The sequence below is a fragment of the Gopherus evgoodei genome, chromosome 3, assembly GCF_007399415.2.
Source record: "Gopherus evgoodei ecotype Sinaloan lineage chromosome 3, rGopEvg1_v1.p, whole genome shotgun sequence".
Taxonomy (NCBI): domain Eukaryota; kingdom Metazoa; phylum Chordata; order Testudines; family Testudinidae; genus Gopherus; species Gopherus evgoodei.
Genome location: NC_044324.1, coordinates 61,350,810 through 61,371,652, shown reverse-complemented (window position 1 = coordinate 61,371,652; position 20,843 = coordinate 61,350,810). Strand labels below are relative to the sequence as shown.

At 38.2% G+C, this 20,843-nt stretch overlaps 1 protein-coding gene across 1 annotated transcript in view; it reads left to right on the top strand.

The window, feature by feature from the left end:
• The window catches only part of EYS (eyes shut homolog), a 1,559,204-nt gene that overhangs the window by 94,095 nt on the left and 1,444,266 nt on the right, over positions 1-20,843 (top strand). The window contains 4 exon segments of the mRNA XM_030558318.1: positions 877-1,001; positions 4,258-4,451; positions 7,033-7,160; positions 11,596-11,710. Coding sequence (XP_030414178.1) covers positions 877-1,001; positions 4,258-4,451; positions 7,033-7,160; positions 11,596-11,710 — 562 coding nt within the window.

The following is a 20,843-nucleotide window of genomic DNA, read 5'->3' as shown; positions in this document are numbered from 1 at the left end:
ACACCAACAATCATGTTCATTTTTATTTTTTCCTCTCTAAACATGTATACAACCAGACAATGCTGGGAAATAAGTTTCAGTCACTCAAAATAATGTTTTTGAAGTTTCCCTTTGCTCTTCAGGATGCTCCTTTTTTCACTGATGTTTGCTTTTTAAGACACTATGATTTTATTTGATTGAAATAATTTAAACAAGATTTAACTGTACTGAATAACCTCAATCAACCCAGCCACTGGCACTCTCTATAATTACTTCTATTATCCTCTCTAGACACAAAAGTCACTTAAGTTGTTAAGTATTCTCTGTACACATTAGAATTTATTAACTCAAACCATCTACCAGTGGACTATGGTTTTTGATGTTACACTGGCTACCCAAAGAATTTTTAAAAACCAGTCATTGCTTTGGGTGGCTAATTACACAACATCTAACACTAAAGAAACTTCAGTACAATCATCAATGCCTCCCTTTAATAGAAATGTGGGGCCCGATCTTGAGAGGACCGTACCACCTACACTTCCTGTTGAATTCACTGGGAGTAGCTTGTGCTCAGCACCTTTGAAGTTTGGGCATTTAACATTCCATTAATATCCATGCACAGAAAAAGATCATGAAGCAAATCTATCCAGCTATTGGCACCTAGCTATTGCCCTTTCTATTTAAGCCTTGGGTTGTTTGAATTTTTAAAAATATTTTCCTGCTGTACTTGCAGGTTGTATCAATGTTTCATTTCACAGTAAAATTACATGTTGCATAAAGAAAATTCTCCTCCCTGCAGTTCATCTTTCTTGGCTTGAGTTTATGCTTATTTATTCTTCAACATTTCCCTCCTTTCAACAGTTGAATAGCATACACATTTTCTATTCCCTTTACCAGTGCCATGAACAATAGTTTAGTTTGCATCACAGAAGATTTTGATGGTGAATGTCAAAGGTGCATACTTATTAGTGAGGTTCAGGAAGATGTCCTTCCTCCCCCAGGTTTCTTATTTTTACTAATAGGTATATTGGTGCAACCTGGTATATTGTAATGACCCCAAAATGTTGCTAATAAATCTCCTTTGATGAATATTTGTGAAGATGATTATCTTTAAAACACCTATATTGTGCACATCCTTTAATAGGATATAGTTCATGCTATATGTAAAAATAGATCCATATAATCTAAAGTCACAGGGGATCATTAGATCATCTAGAATGACCTCTTAGACCATTACATTTCTTCCAGCCACTCCATACTGAACCCAGTAATGTGTGTTTGACTAAAGTATGTCTTCCAGAAAGGCATCTAGACTTGATCTGAAGTCCCAAAAGATGGAAAATCCCCACTTCTCTTTGTAGTTTGTACCAGTGATTAATCACTTTTACTGTTACATATGTTGTGCCTTAATTCCAATTTGAATTGGAATTTGACTTCAGCTTTCAGCCACTGGATATTGTTATGCTTTTCTCCACTAGATTAAAGATCCCTGAACTACCTGTTAGTTTAGTACTTGTTAGTCATCTCTCAATCTTCCTTAGAAAATAGATGTTTCAGAAATCAAGTTCTGGAAGTGATAGAATAAAGGACTCAAGGCACTGTCTCTGACCTCTCGCCAAAATTCCCTTTATTGACCTGATTTTTCAAACTTTCCATCATATATGAGTGTTCAGGTGAAAAAGCACCAGTACTGCTTTCTTTGCAGAAGATTTTGAATACAGGAAATTGTGACATAGCAGAATACTGAACCAAGTGACAACTGCAATCATTAAAGAACTGATCCTCTGCACTGCTGAGTTCTTCCTGTGAGGATCTGGTACTTGTCCCCAGCTCTTATTTGACTCAACAAGCAGAATGGATAGAGCTATGAGGGTTTGAAAGTATACCTCACCTCCCAGCCTGTGGGTGCAGCTGCTGCCTCAGTTTCCTCACTTAAGATGGTCTCCCTTGAGCCGGTTACATAACAGACCCTTTGGCCAAATAAAAAAGACCTTCCTTTCCAGGGTAACAAAAAAGAAGACATCATTCTTTGCCTCCTCTTCCCAGGGTAAGTATTGTATGTATGGTCTTCTGCCCTTGGTGCAAAGGAGTGAAAGGGGACTCTTCCAGTTCTTTGACATTCCCAGGCCACATCTTACTTTCTTATTCATCCTCCTTGGTAGCAGGAATTTCCACGCCACTACTGGTGACATAGTAGGGATGTCTGTATTTTCCTTCTACCAGTCATGGGAAAAGTTGAAGCACTAGTTTATTGGAAATTTCCCTATACTACTTCTCCCTTGGGCACTTCCTATATTTACCTTACTCTCCTGGCCCTCTCCCAGGAATCTGCACTCTGAGGATCAGCCATTTCCCTGGCTCCTTTTCATCAGGGAACCACCTTACGCAGACCTTTGTCAGAAAAGAGTCTTCCCAATAAGCTATTTCTCTCCCCCAGTCCCTCCTTAATCTAGAGAACAATATCTGTCTTCCACATACCACATACCCTTTCTCAGCAGGTTTTTCTCTCAGCCTACAATCCTTGTTTGATCTGGGATGAAACCAGTTACAGTTAAGAGCTAGCACCTCAACCCCTTTTCCTGGTCCAGCTCACCTTGTGACAAAAAATTTATTGCCAAGCCAAAAATTTAGTGACCAAACAATCTTCCCCTCTCTGGAGGCATACAGGCCCAGATGCTCAAAGGCATTTGGGCTCCTAACAATCACTGAAATCAATGGAAGTTATGAGCCTAAATACATTTACTGGGTAGGGTCAGTATATAAACATATGCACTGGCCCACATGCAGCCCTGAGAGAGGGAGCATGGTCTGGGACAGGAGTGAGAGCAGCTCAAGAGTACAGTTATTCTGGGTAGTGGAGCTCTACTCTTTGGGTTCCATTTGGGAGAAATGATTGAAGACATAGTAGTGTTGTGCTGTCTACTTCAGTTATGGCATGTATGTTGATCAAAAGCACCCTGTTGTCAGATCTGTCTAAAGCCGAAGAGAAGTTTATTATGATAACCAATGAAGCCAAAGAGAGTAGGTGACAGTAAGGCAAACATGATTAGCCCTATATCTGCAAGCTCAATTTTACTGCAAAATATTTGTTCTGGCAGCTGTTTTCTATTTAATATAAATCAAGTGGGATATTAGGTTGCTCCTGTAGGTTTCATTGCATCACATACACACATTTGATGTCTATTATATGTGTGTTAGTATGTGTTTCAGTGAATGCTACAAACAGACAGTGGGAACACAAGATAACAATTAGATGGTTGAGAATCACATGATGGGGGTTCACCATGGAACAGGAGAGTTTCCAGTGAGGTCCATCAGTGATTGGCTCTACACTATTTATCATTTTATCAATTACCTGGAAGAAAACTTAAAATCATCACTGATAAAGTTTGCAGATGACACAAAAATCAGGGGAGTGATAAACAATGAAGAGATCAGGTCGCTGATTCAGAGCAATCTGGATCACTTAGTAGACTAGGCACAAACAGTAGGAGTTTTAATATGACTACATGTGGGAACATCTAGGAACAAAGAATGTAGGCCATACTTATGGGATGGGAGACTCTATCCTGGGAGGGCATGACTTTTTAGAAGATGTAGGGGTCATGGTGGAGAGTCAGATGACCAGGAGCTCCCAGTGTGAAGCTATGTCCCAAAGATCTAAGGTGATCTAAGGAATGCATAAACAGGGGACTCTCAAATAGGGTTCGAGTGGTTATTTTTACATTTATTTGGCACTGTTATAACTGCTGCTTGAATACGCTGTCCAGTTACAGTGTCCATAATTCAAGAAGAATGTTGTAAATTGCAGAAGGTTAAAAGAACAGCCATGAAGAATGATTAATTTTAGGACACATGCCTCATAGTAATAGACTGAGGGAGCTCAATGTATTTAATTTAACAAAGAAAATGGCAAGGGTGACTTCATTACAATCTGTAAGTATCTACTTGGGGAACAAATATTTAATAATGAGATTTTAAATGTAGCAGAAAAAGGTGGAATCCAATAGCTGGGAATTGAAGCTAGACAAATTCATACTGAAAATAAGAAGTATATTTTTAACGGTGAAAGTAATTTACCATTGGAACAATTTCTCCATCACTGACAATTTTTTTTCCAAAATATATGCTCTAATAATTATTTTTGGGAAGTTTTATGGCCTATGTTGTAGAGGAGGTCAGATTAAATGATCAGAATGGTCCTTTCTGGCCTTGGTATCTTGGACGGCCAATGATCTCAGTACACGCATTGTCTAACTTTTTGCTTGTTTCATTTAGGTGCGTTTTGTGAGAAGCCCCTTGAGCCTTGTATTTCTCAACCATGCCTGAATGGCGGGATATGCCAGAATAATGAGCATGGATATGTTTGTGAATGTCTGGCTGGATTTCTTGGCCATAACTGTGAAACAGATGTCAATGAATGTTCTTCAAGGCCATGTCAGAATGGAGCTACATGCATTGATATGCCAAATGTAAGTCTAAATGTCATACAAATACACTAGACCATAAAGCCAAAACATTTAAACTCTAATAATATAACTTTTTAAATACATTGTATATGTATGTGGTGCTAATAAGACAGAAACTTTCCTGGTTAAAAAAGGACCCCATCACTTGTACTTTTCCTATGTTTCTTATCACTTGTTTAGAGTTTAGTTAAGGAATAAACAAAATAGTTTAATTTCATTTTAATCCGTGCAAAACAAAAAATACCTATATAAAACATGCTACATTTTATGTTGTTTTCTTTGTGAGTGTGGTGATGGTTTTTTGTAATTCTTTTTTAAAAGCTGTCTTTCTAACTGCAATGAAAATTTAGGGAAAGCAGGAAAAGATTTGATAATAAGAGCATATCTTGATTGGCATTATCTCAAATCTCTATGTTTTTGTTCTTTCATTAGTATAGTCATGTGAAGATTAACAATGATTTAGGAGTCAAGATATGCAAAGAAAAGTTTTAGAGCTTGTTGATCATTATAATTGTGTTTTTAATGTCTGTGATACACACACACACATCTACATATGTAGCTGAATAAATATCTAATGCCTATCTGTCTAAATATCCTGTACTTTTGGGGTCTGAGTCTTATATGAAATGTATAAACACATATTTGTATATTCTGTACAATCAATTACAGGGTTTCTCAAACAAGGGTCACCACTTGTGTAGGGAAAGCCCCTGGTGGGTCAGGCCGGGCCGGTGTATTTACCTGCCCGGTCCGCAGGTCTGGCCGATCGCGGCTCCCACTGGCCGTGGATTGCTGCTCCGGGCCAAAGGAACTGCTGGAAGCAGAGCCGCAGCTCCCTTTGGCCCGGAGCCGTGATCCACAGCCAGTGGGAGCCGCAATCGGCCGGACCTGTGGATGGGGCAGGTAAACACACCGGCCTGGCCCGCCAGAGACTTTTTCTACACAAGTGCCGACCCCTGTTTGAGAAACTCTGATCAATTTTTTATGGGGTGCAATTCAGTAGTTTATTTTATATGTGTATATAATGATATGTACATCATATGCACAGAATCATAGAATCATAGGACTGTAAGGGACCTTGAGAGGTCATCTAGTCCAGTCCCCTGCACTCATGGCAGGACTAAGCATTATCTAGACCATTCCTGACAGGCATTTGTCTAACCTGCTCCTAAAAATCTCCAATGACTAAACAAAACCAATTTTTTTCAATCTTCCCTCAGAGGTCATGTTTTCTAGACATTTAATCATTTTTGTCCCTCTTCTCTGGACTCTCTCCTTTTTGTCCACACCCTTCCTGAAATGTGGTGCCCAGAACTGGACACAATACTCCAGTTGAGACCTAACAAGCACAGAGTAGAGCAGAAGAATTACTTCTCATGTTTTGCTTACAACAATCCTGCTAATACATCCCAGAATTATATTCGCTTTTTTTGCATTACTCTGTTGACTCATGTTTAGTTTGTGGTCCACTATGACCCCCAGTTTCCTTACTGCAATACTCCTTCCTAGGCAGTCTTTTCCCATTTTGTATGTGTGCAACTGATTGTTCCTTCCCAAATGGAGTACATTGCATTTGTCCTTATTGAATTTCATCCTATTTACCATTTCTCCAGTTTGTCCAGATCATTTTGAATTTTATCCTATCCTCCAAAGCCTTGCAAGTACCCCTCCGAGCTTGTTATCATCCACAAAAGATTAAAATCAGACTAAAGCTCTGTGCTGATGCTCCTAGAACTGACTGTGAAGAAACAATTTTGCAAACACTGCCTACTCCCCTTGAAGAAACCAAAATCAAAACAAATGTAAATAATACCCTATTAGAAATATAAAGGTCAGAATGTCAGTCCCAGAACATAGATTACTATAAAATGTCTCTTTCTCCCTACTGGGTAAATAATAGTTTACATTAATTGACAGCTGTCTTTCAAACCCACTGTCCTTCATGATGAGAGAGAGAAAAAAGTGTCAAGTATCAGAGGGGTAGCTGTGTTAGTCTGTATCCACAAAAAAATGAGGAGCACCTTTAAGGAGTACCTTAAAGACTAACAGATTTATTTGTGCATAAGCATTCATGGGTAAAAAACTCACTTCTTTTTACCCACAAAAGCTTCTGCACACATAAATCTGTTAGTCTTTAAGAAAAAAACATGTAAGCTTTTTCTTTCATTAATTAGATGCTGCTCTTTTTGGAGTTGTTGCAACATGGTGTATAGCTTAAACCCATAGACAGAGATTTCACACATGAGCAAATTTAGAAAGAAAACTATACAAATTAAAATTCTCCTTCTGCTTGATCTAATATTGAAATCATAATGCCAGGCAAGTTCAGGCCTGGTGCAATTCCAATTAGGAAACTCAGCCTGGTATAATCTATGCTGGGAGGCATATAGGCCTGCTTCCCCTTTCTTAAATGATGACTGTAAGTTACTTGAGGCTGGGATTGACTTTTATGCTGCCTTTGTACAATGCTTAGCATAGTGGGGCTCAAACCTAGTCGGGACTTCAACCGCCATAAAAGGAAAGAATTTCTGAATTGCCTTGAATGTGATTAATATTTTTTTTCTGATTTCCCCTTCTTCCATAGGGTGTGGCATGTATCTGTCTGCCAGTGTTCACTGGCAAGTTCTGCGACAGTGTATTGAGACCATGTGAGTTATCACCCTGCTTAAATAAAGCTACTTGTGTAGATCAGCAGCAGAGCTATTATTGCTGGTAAGATAAGAAATTAATTTATTTCAGTACTTCATTGCATCACTTGATGATATGCCGCTGATTGCAAAAAGAAATCTTGAGTCACAGAGGACAAAGTAAACTATACATTTTCATATTAATAACTTTCCCCTATTTTCTGGTGCTGTATGATATGAGGTTTAGCAATTTTAAAATGAAATGCCTGAAAAAAAATCCTAAAAGAAATCTAAAGCCATGGAAGAAGTTATAAATTGTTTCATCATAAATTCTGTAAGACAAAATAAATAAATCCTGACACACTGGAGACTAGTGAGACAATTAAATTTCAGAGATACAACTTGTGTTCAATGTGTATGATGATGATAATATCTTTCAAAAGGATAAGATGAGTATGTTCATTCCTAATTCATAGACCTACGTTAGTAGTTCTCAATTGGATGCTTTAAGAAGCATATTAAAAATAGTGCTTTATTTAAATAGAGCTATGATAAAAAAGCATCCAATTGCAAATGACAGACGTGACCCTGATATATGGACCTATAATTCCAGCCATTTTAAATAGCTTTATGGCTATTTTCTCACACCATTAAGAAGTACAATTTGTACTCTTCACACTTGCTTGACTTTTATCTGGCTGCCTTAAAGTAGGTTCTGCTGAGCGTTATTCAAGTGCAGTAAACAACCTCACAAATTTAGGGTATTCATAAAAGCTGAGAATTAAAAGCTGTGGTACTTAAAAGCCTGAAAAGATACTACAAATGAACTTAGTATGGGCATACACATAACAGATGTATAGTACACAATGCTTTAGTCCATCAGCAAAGATTCACAGCTGAAAAGTTTAAAATATATTTGTGGGGCTTGAATATAACTTTCCAAAAGAGGAAAAGGGAACATAATTGATACATAGTTCTTGGAAAATTTAGCAAGTTGTGATGAATGGGATACATGCTGTGTGCATTCGTTCACCAACAGCTAGTAGCAAGATGCTGTTTAGAACTCACTATTACATACACAATCCCTTACACAGTATGCCCATGTTTCTGAATCAGTGTGAATGGATGCAGGAAGCTTACATTTTAAAAAACTGAATATAAAACTGACTTATTACCAAAACATAGGTTGCCTTTTGAAAAGAATTGCCTCTATGGTTTTTATGTGTGCTATGATCAGATTAAAAAATGTTACGTGAAAAAGCAATTCTGCGTAACATAAATATAAAGAAAAATAACAATGAGAGAGGCTCAACAGTTGAAACAATCTCCCTATAGTGACCTGATACACTGTTACTGGTATAACGGTCACCATCTTGGCCATTACAGTAGAGCTTACATCTGGAATCTTCAGATCTAGAAGCATGCATCTCTACAGATTGAGCCAAAGAGCTGCACTGGAGTCTGTAACAGACTCACCTTCTTTGTGGATTGTGAACAAAGGGGGACAAATAACTCTCACTAAGTCCTCTCTTGCTTAATGTTTTGTATTTTGTCCCTGCTCTCAACTTCATGTCCCCTTTCATGGTGCCCTGTACTCTTGGAACAAATTAATCTTCTGTCTCTCCATCCGTTCTGTGAAGGATTCTAGCTATGATGACTATGTGACTCAGTTTGGTCTATGCTGTATGCTTTTAAACTGTCATTTCTTCAAGATTGGCTTGGTACAGTTCTCTATGGTACAGTGCTGTGTAGTGATAGCAACAGAAATATATTAGAACGGGAAAACTAATCATATTTCAAGCAGAAAGATATGGAGTCAGTTCACTTCAAGTTTTGAGTGAAGGTTTGGGCTTGTTCACATTTTGTCTGAAGTACTGCATCTTTCCTTAGTACTGAGTGTCATACACTCTAGATTATGGTTGTGTTTAGTCACACTACAGAATCCTCAGTGTTCTCATTCAATATATTGTTACTACCTGTTACACTATTACTTTGTGTAACAAGTAAAATAAGTGTGATACCCACTTGTCTTACACAAATACACTATACCAGCTAATAACCGACTTGACCATTTTGTTTCAGTTTTCTGGTTTTTGCTGTCAGTGCTTCATTTAGCTCTGCTCACACTCAAGTTGTTTTCTGCCTTTATTCATCACACTCTCAGCTTCTATCAAACCAGCTGTTTTCTATTTTAAACATATAACCAAAGAGGCTCAATTTAATTTTCTTCACTTCAGCTATGATCTATGACTACCTTGTATCCTAATTCCATCCTTTCGGTCTTTATATCACATAGAACTTTACACTAAGAATCTAACAGTATTTTTTCTTAAATGTCAAAATTTAAAGTGAATTCAAATAGTCAGTTAACAAGGGTATCCATCACAATAGATTGTGATTATTTACTTTGTATCTGCTTCTGTTTTCCATGTTATCCAGGACAATAAAAAGTCACAAATATAGGCAAGCGTGTTTTGAGAATATTCGTTTCATTACTGTCATCTTTCCAACTTTATGACCAATTTTCTTGCTGTCTGTTTATTTATACTTCCTTTGTCTCATATTGGCTTACCTGTTTGAAAGCCTGCATCACTAGGTAAATTGGGCAAATAGAGAAATTGCAAAAGGCAGCTTTAAAAATAGATCTAATTAGTTAACCTATGGCAGTTTTGTAAAATAACTAGGCCAATTATATTGATCAAATGATGCTGTGCGGCTTCTAGGCCAATTAAATTGACCAAAGGAAGCTGTGCAGCTTTCACCTAATCTAGGATCATAATTGGAAGCAAATCAATAAAATAAGTTCTATAATAGGACTGTTCTTTGAAAGTAAATCTCTATTACAAAAAATAATTACTGGTAAAGGTACACATGGGAATCTGCTTCAATCATAAATGTAATACCTTTCAGTGCTGACAAAGTAAAAGGAAGGGGAAAGAGTTCACTCGTTGTCATTTAGACTTCAGCCTTGGATAGTTACCACATAGTGATATTTACTTTTTTCTTTGTAGTTAGAAGAGAACATAAGCAGTAACTATGTAGTATGTTATTGAACAAGTGGAGTGAATGCACCCAAACATTTTACAAACCTCTTTGTAGACACAGAAACTAGACTGGAAATCTGATAAGGACAGACTTTGCCAGAATTCCAGATCTTGATATTTGAAATACTGTAATATGTAATATGGAGGGTTTGTTTGTTTTGATAGTGATGTTTTTGTTTTATTATTGTCAGTTTTCTTTCGAGGAGAGAGGGAGATTTTGGGTAGGACTTTATTTGGACAGGCTGCCCCTTTATGCAAAAATCCTACTGAGGCACTGCCAAGGAGAAGTGGCATTAAAGATGGCTCTAGGGCATGTTTACTGTCTCCAGATTCTGGTCTATACCGGGAGCAAAGTAGCCCCCAGTATAACTCAGAGCAGTTTCCTAACTTCTGACTATGGATTACTTTGCAGCCCAGAATTGCAGAACCATTCTTCATTTCAGCCATTCTGTCATAGCCCACATATATTCCCTCCCACCCCTGCCATACTTTGTCTCCAGGAGCTGCTGCTAAGCATGTGTACAAATGCTTACAGGAGTGGATTTGCTAGGAATTACATATACATGAAAGGAAGAATATCACTCTTGCCACTTAGAAAGTTTTGATAACCTGGCTTTTATATATTGTACATTGATAATTAGAGCCTGATATGCAATTCTTAAATATTTACTTGTTCTGCAATATTTGGTTGTCTCTCTTGAACAATGCTAACTTAATATGAATTTAAGTCTCATCCTTTTTCAATATGGAAGGGCTTTTAAAAAAAAAACTGGCAGGACTGATAGGAAAAGGACTTTGCCTTACTAGTAACAAGTACTGACAGTAAGCCAGAAGAACTTCACAGAGCTTCCTATACCATGACAGAGCTAACCAGTCCTCATTGTCATAAAATGGAGCTAACAAACTGCCACAGAGCAGAATGCTAGTTTCCTTCTTAAAAGAAAATCTATAATTATAAATAAACACAACAGCATTCCAATATCCTCTGCAGAGGCTCCCCACATTTTCTTCAAACTCAGGTTTCTCATTATTGACTATTGTACTCTAATCATCAGTGTATAAGTACTGTGTTGACTGTTCTAAATATCATTTGTCATCATTGTTTCCCACTACTCAGTAATAGACTCATTCATTCTAAAAGCCTTCCAAATTTGTATATATAGTTTACTGTTAAATATCAGCTTAGCTCATGGTTTATTTTCTGCGGAAGTACCCAGAATATATTAAGCTCTGATATAAAAAATGCATTTATTTTAATGAATGATCTTTTTTTTTTATTCTGTGCAGAAGTGAAAATATCCAGAATCAAACTGATTATTAGTTCCTTGGAAACATGTTTTATATATTGTTTTTTTAAATAATGCATAAGGTCTGCTTAGTTACTGGAAGAACATTATTTAATAGAATTATGGAACCTAATTAAATGCAATTAACTTTAAAATCTGAGTCTTCTAAAATACACTGGTGTATTTGCAGCTGCATGCCAGGATTCACTGGGAAGAACTGTGAGGAAGTAATTGACTACTGCAGGCTGCTCAGCATCAACTGTCTGAATGAAGGATTGTGTCTCAATATAATTGGAGGATTCAGTGTAAGTAATTTAATATATGGTAAACTAATTCAGTACTTCAAAATATAAAAGCTTCAGCCAACCAGAACTTGAAAGTATTTATTATTCTAGAGAGAGGAGAAACACATATTTATGTGTTTGTTATTTATTTAAATCAATAATTCAAGAAGAATTAACTCTAATAATATGGATTTCTTTTACCATTTTGCTACTGGGATTAAGTTTTGGGCTGTATCAAGTAAATGGACTTGACATTATTTTTCTTGTAAAAAAAATATAGATAGATAATTGTGATCTAGTGTTGTAAAGCCACACAGATAATAGTCGCATGTGCACTGTAGCCTTTTCAAAAATAACAAAAGAATAGTGTAGAGGTTTGGGGTTTTTTTACCTAAAGCGAGGCAAAATTTAATCACAAAGAATCACTTATTAGTTGAACAATTTTTTTATTAGTAGTATTTAATATAAATGTTGAGGTGTAACAGTTAAACAGTATTGTGAAGACTTTGTTCATAACTTAGATTAAAGCCGCAATTCTGCATGCCTTGACACTGATGAGATTTTCAATTGCACCAAGCTTGTGTTGGGCATAGCTCAGGAGAGGGGAGAGAAAGATGGCTTTAAGGCACTTTTTCATTACATTGTACCATAGGGCCATCAGAGACCTCATTTGGAGCAGATTAGGGACTGCTCTAACTAACTCTATATTTTTTTTTTCAAATTGGGCAGATGATGTAAGTTATAAAGCTGTATATGAGGAACAGGGAAGAGAATGTGGTAATGCCCGCCTCCCCAGCATCACCTTCAAGGGATGCATCCCTATGATAGTTTCCCCAAAACAGTAGTGGTGGCACCAAAATGCTACGTGAGATTTTATTCCTCACTCCACTGCTGCTTCCAAAGGATGGAGCCAGGTGGAAGTGAGAGTTTCAAACAATATCTGTTCAACAACAATATTGAGAAGAGGATTGAAAAGTTTAAAAAGGTAAGCAGATGGAAGAGTTCTGTCTCTTCTTACAGGGAACTTCTTTCTGAGGAAGGTCTCAAGAGTCCTTGGAACATCTCAGATCCTATGTCACATGTCACTTTGTTTTAAACAGTAGTAATTCTCCTAAATTTTTCAAAATAATTTCTTCTCCAAAACTAATTTAACAAAGACTTTCATTAAATATAATGTGGCTCACAATGGCGCTGGTATCACTCAAGATTTCTGGATACTTCCAGTGGAATCTTTGCTGTTCATTCTATTCCAATGCAATTCATATCAAAATAACCCCTGTATTTACCTTTGTACTCACTCCAAACCTCATTTGTCTTTTTCATTCCCAAAATGCTGAGTAGGAACTAAAATCTTCTCCCCAATGGTTCCCAATTCACCATCTGGGAATGAGTGGATAGCATATCAGAGGTGACATGTGCGGGTGGAGGGGTCGGGGGAGGCACATGGGGCATCATGTCCGCCCTCCCACACTCTCCCCCAATTTGCTGCTTGGCTTGTACTGAGCATTCTCACACAGATTGAGCGTGCTCAGTAACGCTGTGGAAGCTGGCTGCCCTCACTTGCGCTTCCCCCACCATCAGCAGTCTCTTCTTGGACCTCTTGTACAGATGTTCATGGTGATGGAAGCAATTTTTAAAACTCCAAGTATTATTCATCTCCTCTCCCATTTCCCACCCCGTCTCAACTCTTTCAGCTCTTCCACCCTTTTTCTTCACTTCCCAGCCTTCAAAAAATCCCTCTGCTAGCACATCCTGGAGCCATTCCAAGTCCCTGCAAAGACATGAGCCATGTCTCTGCTAGGAAATTGTGCCAGGTTAAAAAATTTTGTTAGTGCCAGGATGCCCAACCTACCGCCCATGCTGTGCATGACCCACCAAAGCTTTTCATAAGGCCTGTGATGGAGCTTGGGCTATCAGTCCTGAGGTGGAAAATCTCTTTGGCCAACACAAGATTGTGCTTAGGTTTATGTGGCCCTCCTGTGTAATAAGGTTGGCCACCACTGTGTTGGAGTGTTTTTTAACTAACATGATGTTGAACAATACTGATGCCCAAATCCTCAGCTATTTAAGCTCCTAACTTCCATTGATTTGAGTGGAAGTTAGGAGGATAATACCTCTGAAGATCTTGGCCTTAATGCTTAATAAACACATGGATAAGTCATGTTTAAAAATGGATTAGCTAAGCTTAACCATAACCAGCCAATACATTTTAAAACATGAAAACGTCTATCAACACTATGGGTAAAATGTTATTAAACATCATTAGTAAAAAAAAATGTGAGTTAATACAATTTTAACAAAATGGTAGGGACACCTCTTTCAAATGTATCACATACTTAAAAAAAACTCAGCCGCCAAGCTAAGTCACTCTTGGCACTGTGACACCCATCCCCCTAAAATGTCATTAGCTTTAAAAAAATCTTCATTGAGTACGCTATATTTAAAATGGCCCCGAAACACAGAAAAGGTGAATGGGAATCACATATCTCACTCTCCATTCTCTATAATGAGAATCTGTCTCTTAATCATGATAACAGATTAACAAAACAGAAATATGGAGCCCTGTCTTCTTCCTGCTACAGTAAACAGAGGAAGAAAAAGTGTGCAATGACTTTAAAGGTTTGTTGTTGTTGTTTTTGTCTACTGATGAATGTATCTACATAGTAGAAATATTGTTGCAATAGAAGTAAGGCAGTAACACAGCTTTTCTCTCCTTTCAACTGTTTATTTCCCATGTCCATTTACATCTGGCAATACAATGAATTACAATATAAGGATTAGAATATAAAAGTGGCTAAACTCATCAAAGTGAATGCTATTTGTGGTAGAATTGCAGACATCAAAGTGAATACTAAGCAAACATCAAGAGAAAAGAAAAAAGAAAACTTTAAATTTTTAAAAAAACACATAAGCAAACACGTGCCAAAGGTACATGTTTTCATATGACAGTCCTAGAAAATATGCTTTCAGGACCAGTATAACAACACAGGGTTATGGAATGAGAAAATGATGAAACTTTCAGAACAGATGCAACTAAATGAGCTGGCACAACAAAGATTGAAATTCTTTGTTTAAACTTTAATGCTTGGGATACAGTACATGCCTGGAAAACAACATGACATGCCTTGGGGATTGACAGATAATGCTGGTAAGACAAAGTGAGGGAAGTGTGAAGAAGAGGATTAAAGAATTTGGCACAAATTACTGGCATTTCTGTTGAGTGTGAATATTGTGCTGAAACGTTGGTACATGAACACACACAACCGAGGATTAAAAATCCTAGTCCTTTCCTTTGAATATCAGTTTCTGGTGTGGCATTTTTATATGAAAGGGTAAGCAGCTGTACATACCAGCTTTCAGGGTTTCTTTCTTTTTGTATTATCCATAGGCATTTATGAATGCTGTCCAGCAATCTTTTGTTTATGGATTTTCTCAACCTTGCTTCCCTTTCTTCTCCAGATGGTATCTATTCATTGAGTAACCAACACACAATATATTGTAAAATATATTAATAATAGTAAGAGATACTTTTGATGTGTGCTCATTTACAAATATTTTAAAGACACGGAGCCCTCGTGACACAGGCAATCTACAGTATATATTTAAAAGAAAATTATAGGTATTTTAAAATAAATTTCTCTGAATATTGTATTTGTTTACTTACACTGCTCTATTATACGAGTAACGGGCAGTAGTTAGCTCTACTATCTGAGGAGACAATGAGGAAAGGAAACTCCAAGAAACTCACAATTTCCTCCATGCTTCTCCAGGACTTGCTACATGTCTACATCAGGAGTAAACAACTTTCCTCTCCTTGCTTTCTCAGATCTGATGGCTGCCACGTAGGCTAAGGCTCTTCTTATTGATGTGGGATGCAAACATTAAAGAATTAAAGGATGGTAACTTAATTAATGCCAATAAGCATAGTTTTATGAAAAAATAGGGCATGTCAAAATTGATTTAGTGGGATTTTATTTGTTTGTTGTCTTTTTGATAAGCTTGGTTATGTTGCCAGGCTGGCCAAAAAAATCTGGTTGAAACAGTTTTCCATTGGAATTTGATGATTTGTTGAACTAGAAACATTTTGCAGCACTGGTTCACTTTCAATGATGTTCCAAAAGGGAACACTGCAGGCTACGCAGTTTTCAAAAACTGCTTGATTTCTTGCCAGTTCAACCATGCACCTTTTTGGCAGCCCATCTGCCAGACTGCCTCACATTCAGGGAGCTGAAGGCTTTCAGAAAACACATCTCCAGGATACCCACTGAGCAGGCTGTCCCAGAGCTGGAACTCCATTCCATTTTGGGAATTTTAAATGTTTGGTTTTCATTCCAAATCAGAACCAAATCAAATTTCAAAATATTGAAATCCTCCACACAACAGAATTACCCTTCTCTGGCCTGCTCAAGTTTTGAGCTAATATGCTTAGACTTTTGTAGGGCATTTTGCTTGATGTTCTAGTTTAAAAACAAATAAATTCATTTTAAAAAGCACTGTACAAAATCATTATAGCTAATATTAAATGGATTAAAAACTAGTTAACTGATATTAAAAGATATCAAAAAGGAATTGTAAATGTAGAATCATCATTCTAAGTGGGCATTTCCAGTGGGATCCCTCAGGGATCTATCCTTTGTCCCAGTGCTAGTCAATATTTTTATCAATTATCTGGAAGAAAATATAAAATCATTGCTGGTAAAATTTGCAGATGACACAAAAATGGACGGAGTGATAAATAATCACAGAGACATGTCAGTTATGCAGATAGACCTGGACTACTTGGTAAGGCTGGCTAACTTGAACATGCATTTCAGTACAGACAAATACAAGAACATACATCTAGGAATAAAGAATGTAAGTCACACTTACAAGGTGAGAGAGTATCTTTTGCTAGTCACTGATGATAAGAAGGACTTTAAGGTCATGGTAGATAATCAATTGAACTTGAGCTTCCAGTGTGATGCCGTAGATTAGAGGGCAAACATGATCCTTGGAGATATATATAAGCAGAAGAATATCAAGTAGCAGCAGGAAGGTGGAATTACCCGCAAATACAGCACCAGTGAGACCATTACTGGAATACTGTGTCCAATTCTGGTATCTAATGTTATAAAGGATGTTAAACTCGAAAGAACTCAGAAAAGAAAAATAAGAGCGATTCAAGGCCTGGAAAACATGTATTATAATGAAAGACTTAAGAAGCTCTATCTATTTAGAATCCACTTCAGTGCATCTGACGAAGTAGGTTATAGCCCACAAAAGTTTATGCCCAAATAAATTTGTTAGTCTCTAAGGTGCACAAGGACTCCTCGTTGTTTTTGCTGATACAGACTAACATGGCTACCACTCTGAAACCTGTCTATCTATCTAGTTTATCCAGGAGTTTAAAAGATGACTTGATCACAGCCTACAAGGGGAAGAGATTTCATACGGTGAGATGGCTTTTAAATCTAGCAGAAAAAGGCATAAGATACAGTGGTTGGAAGCTGAAGCAAGAAAAATTCAGGCTAGAAGTAAAGCACAGATTATATGTGAGGGTAATTAACCATAGGACCAGTTAATCTAGGAATGTTTCTCCACCACTGAAGTCTTTAAATCAAAACTAGGTGTCTTTCTAGAAGATATGCTTTATCTCAAACAGAAGGTATAGGTTTGATACAGAAATTTCTGGGTGAGGTTATGTGGTGCATAGTATGCAAAAGATCAGACTAGATGGTCATAATGATCTCTTCTAGCCTTAAAAAATCTATGAATCTGTGATTCTTGTTCCGTGTCTATTCATTTATCACCTGCCTGCTGTGGTTCAGTCTTGCCATAATATATTTTTTTCTTTTTAATGGACATTATATATGGCATGAGTTCTCAACCAGGGGGACACAACATCCATGAAGGTTGCAAACAGGTCCAGGAAAGTTACAAACAGCTTACCTTTGTTTGTAGCTAGACTGGAAGAGAGAGACTGAAACCTTTTTCTATTGTAACACAGGGTCACTGTGTATGGAAAAAGCTGAGGATCACTGCTATATCATATGACTTAAAAGTAAGATAAAAGCCATTATCTCTTTCGGGGGTGGAAAAGTTTTAATTTTAGCGCCAATGATTATTTGAAGAAATATTCACTGCCTCAAAATATTTTACATAAACCTTGGAATATCAAAACTATCACATCTCTGAAATAGTATTTAATAAGTTGAGCCCTGAAAAGTTTATGAGAGGTTGATTTATCTACTGAGAAAGTAAAATACAAAAAAGGTAACCAGTTTAATATTAACACACACATTTGTCCCTGCCTGCAGGTATATGGGATCTTGGGGAGCAATTACCACACAGCTGGGGTTCCAATTAATTTCTTTATTAAAGGAAAAAAAAGGCAGTGGTGGGAATTTAATAATGAAATACGATGGGATGGGGTGTATAGGGTGTTTACAATAGACAACGATGGGGGGGGTCCTTCTTATTGAACAGTGTAGGGAGTTCTAATAATGGGCTACAGCAAGTGCCGTTAAGCACAATGGGATACAGTACAGTCAATAAGCAACTCTAGATACAGTGTGGAAATGCAAAGCGTACCCAACAGAAATGCAAAATAAAATGGTAGCTTCTATATGAGTTCTAGATACACAATGTAACACAGTGGCATCAATGTAAATACAAAGTATATCAGAAAAGTGGAGGCAACCAATGGGGTGTTATAATTACAAGTAAAATGTGAGTTACAGTACAACAATACAATATCAATATAAAGGTTGGGTCAAGAAACAGGAGGGGGAGTGAGTGATTAGTGTATGCTGATGAGCGGCTGGAAGCAGCGAGAGACTCTGAAGCCCTGCAGGGTAAGGACAACAGAGCAGTGTGATGGTGATCTTCGGTAGGGGAGGGGCAGCGGAGAAGGGCTGGAGAGAGGTTTAAGCAACAAGCGGACACCAAAAACAAAGGTAAAAAAAACAGCAAAGGGTTTGGGAAGTTTCACAGGGGGAGAAGCAGCAAGGGGTTTGGGAAGTTCAGAGGGTGATGCAGATGCGGGGGAAAAGCAGCAACGGGTTATAACAGGGAGACACGGAAGAGCACACAGAGGGGGAGATTGGAGCGGGGGAAAAACAGACACGGGAAAGTTCAGGGAGAGATCGGGACAGCGGGAAGACGAATTTAAGCAGCAAAAAACCTTATCTATCTTAACCAACGACTAGGCAAAACAACAAATATCACAATTCTAAGCAAAGCTATAACAAGCAACTATACGGAGCAACAAAACAGTAAACTATAACAAGGCAGTTGAAACTTACAAGCTCTACAATCTTAACAAACTATGACTTATTAAACTAAAAAAAACCAAGACCTATGGTGCACCTTATGCTATGGGGAAGTTACAGAGGGCAGAGTGGTATGTGTCCAGGACCCAGCTCCCAAGGAAGCCAAGGGATGGTGGCTACAGCGGTGGATACAGCTGAAAGCAGAGAGCCCCAAGGCAAAGCCCACAGGAGCAGAGCTTAGCAGCGGCACAAACTTATTTTTAGCAGCAAAGAGCCCTGGAGTTTAAGAGAGGTTTTAAGACACAGACCAAGGTTTAGCTTGAGTCTGTGTGCTGGGGAAACAGAGCCAGCAGCTAAAATAATAAAATAAAAGTATAGAAAGTTTTACAGAGGGATTCTTACCAGTCCCCAAGGCAGCAGCAGCAGCAACATCAGAAGAGGCAAGGAGGGCTCGGTACAGTCTCAATAATCAGGAGATCTCTCAGGTAGCAATTCGTTCTTCGTGGGGGGGGCATTCAAAAAACGGGGGTATGCTCAAAAATAAAACGAGAGCGAAGAAAGGACCCCCCAGAACTCCTGGCTGATCAGACCAGGCAGCAATGCAGGAACCTTTCTGAGGTGTGTTTCAAAAATGTCTGGTTTTAAAGGCAAAGTTGGGCAGTTTCCCGCCAGTAATCCTGAGAGGCTCCCTCTGTCACAGGGGAGGGGGGCACAGGGAAAAAACTGAAGGTAAGCCCAGAGACATGCCTGGGCAGAGTCCTGTGCAATAGGTGACTCAAGAGCACATGAGGCCTATGACTCACGCCCAGGATCTTAAAAACACATTAGGTCTTGCAGCTCTGAACATTGCCTACCCTACCCCAAGCCCAGGCTCAACGAGGTGATAACAGGACTAACCCTTTGAACAGGGCAGTGGTCCCACTTAGCATGCAGCACAAGTGGCCATCCCTTTGAGAAGGGCAATGGCTCTTGTTAAACAACTTAAGGGCCCCTTCCTTTGAGAAGGGCAGTGGCCCTGGTAAACAACTTAACAGCCAGGGAAGGGCGGCCACAGGAGAACAGAAAACAAAATGGAGTCTGGGGACAGCTGTAAGAAACAAAATGGAATAGGGGATAGCTGTAACAGACAACATTGAGAAGAGTGCAATGCATGAGATGTAATTTGACATAAAATTATTTAAAACATCAACAAGACTCCTGCATTTTTATAAGATTTAGGCACACATAGGCCCATCAGTTTTCAAAAGAAAAATCACAGGAACAGAATTTTTGAAAGTACTTAATTGTGGGTGGCCAAAAACTGCTGAAGTAATCTCAGCAAGCAAGTGCTAAAGGCATTGCCCAGAGTTCTGCACAGCTGCTTGTTCCATGCACCACTGACTGTTCCATTAGCATTTTCAAAAACCTTAGGTAATAGAATAGGGTGTGAAGCAGGTGAAATCAGGGGCTCCAGGCCAGTGTAGCAAAGTCAGGTCACAGGAGGCTTCACAACTGTCTTGCATCTGATGTATAACTCAGGCTATCTTGAATGTGACCAAAGTCTGCCTCTATTGTGGAGCAATTGGCCAATACTACCTGTGGAGAGGAGAATAGGAGCTGCAGTCTGTATTATAGGTTACTGCTGACAATAGCAGCACTGCAGAATAATTCCATTGGTGCTGCACAGTCAGATGGGAAAAGGATTACATCCTCCTGGGATGACATAGACCATCACTGTATAAACTGTTTACTTGTGCTTTACACAGGGGCCAGGGATTAGGCATCTATTCTGTCATCTAGTTCCTAGAATATAAAGCTTAGGCTCGAAAATTTCCTTAGTTTGAGAAATTTGGATTGAACATGGATCAGTTGAACAGATGAACTATTGGACAATTGGCACATAAACTTTAAAGATCTTTCACTTT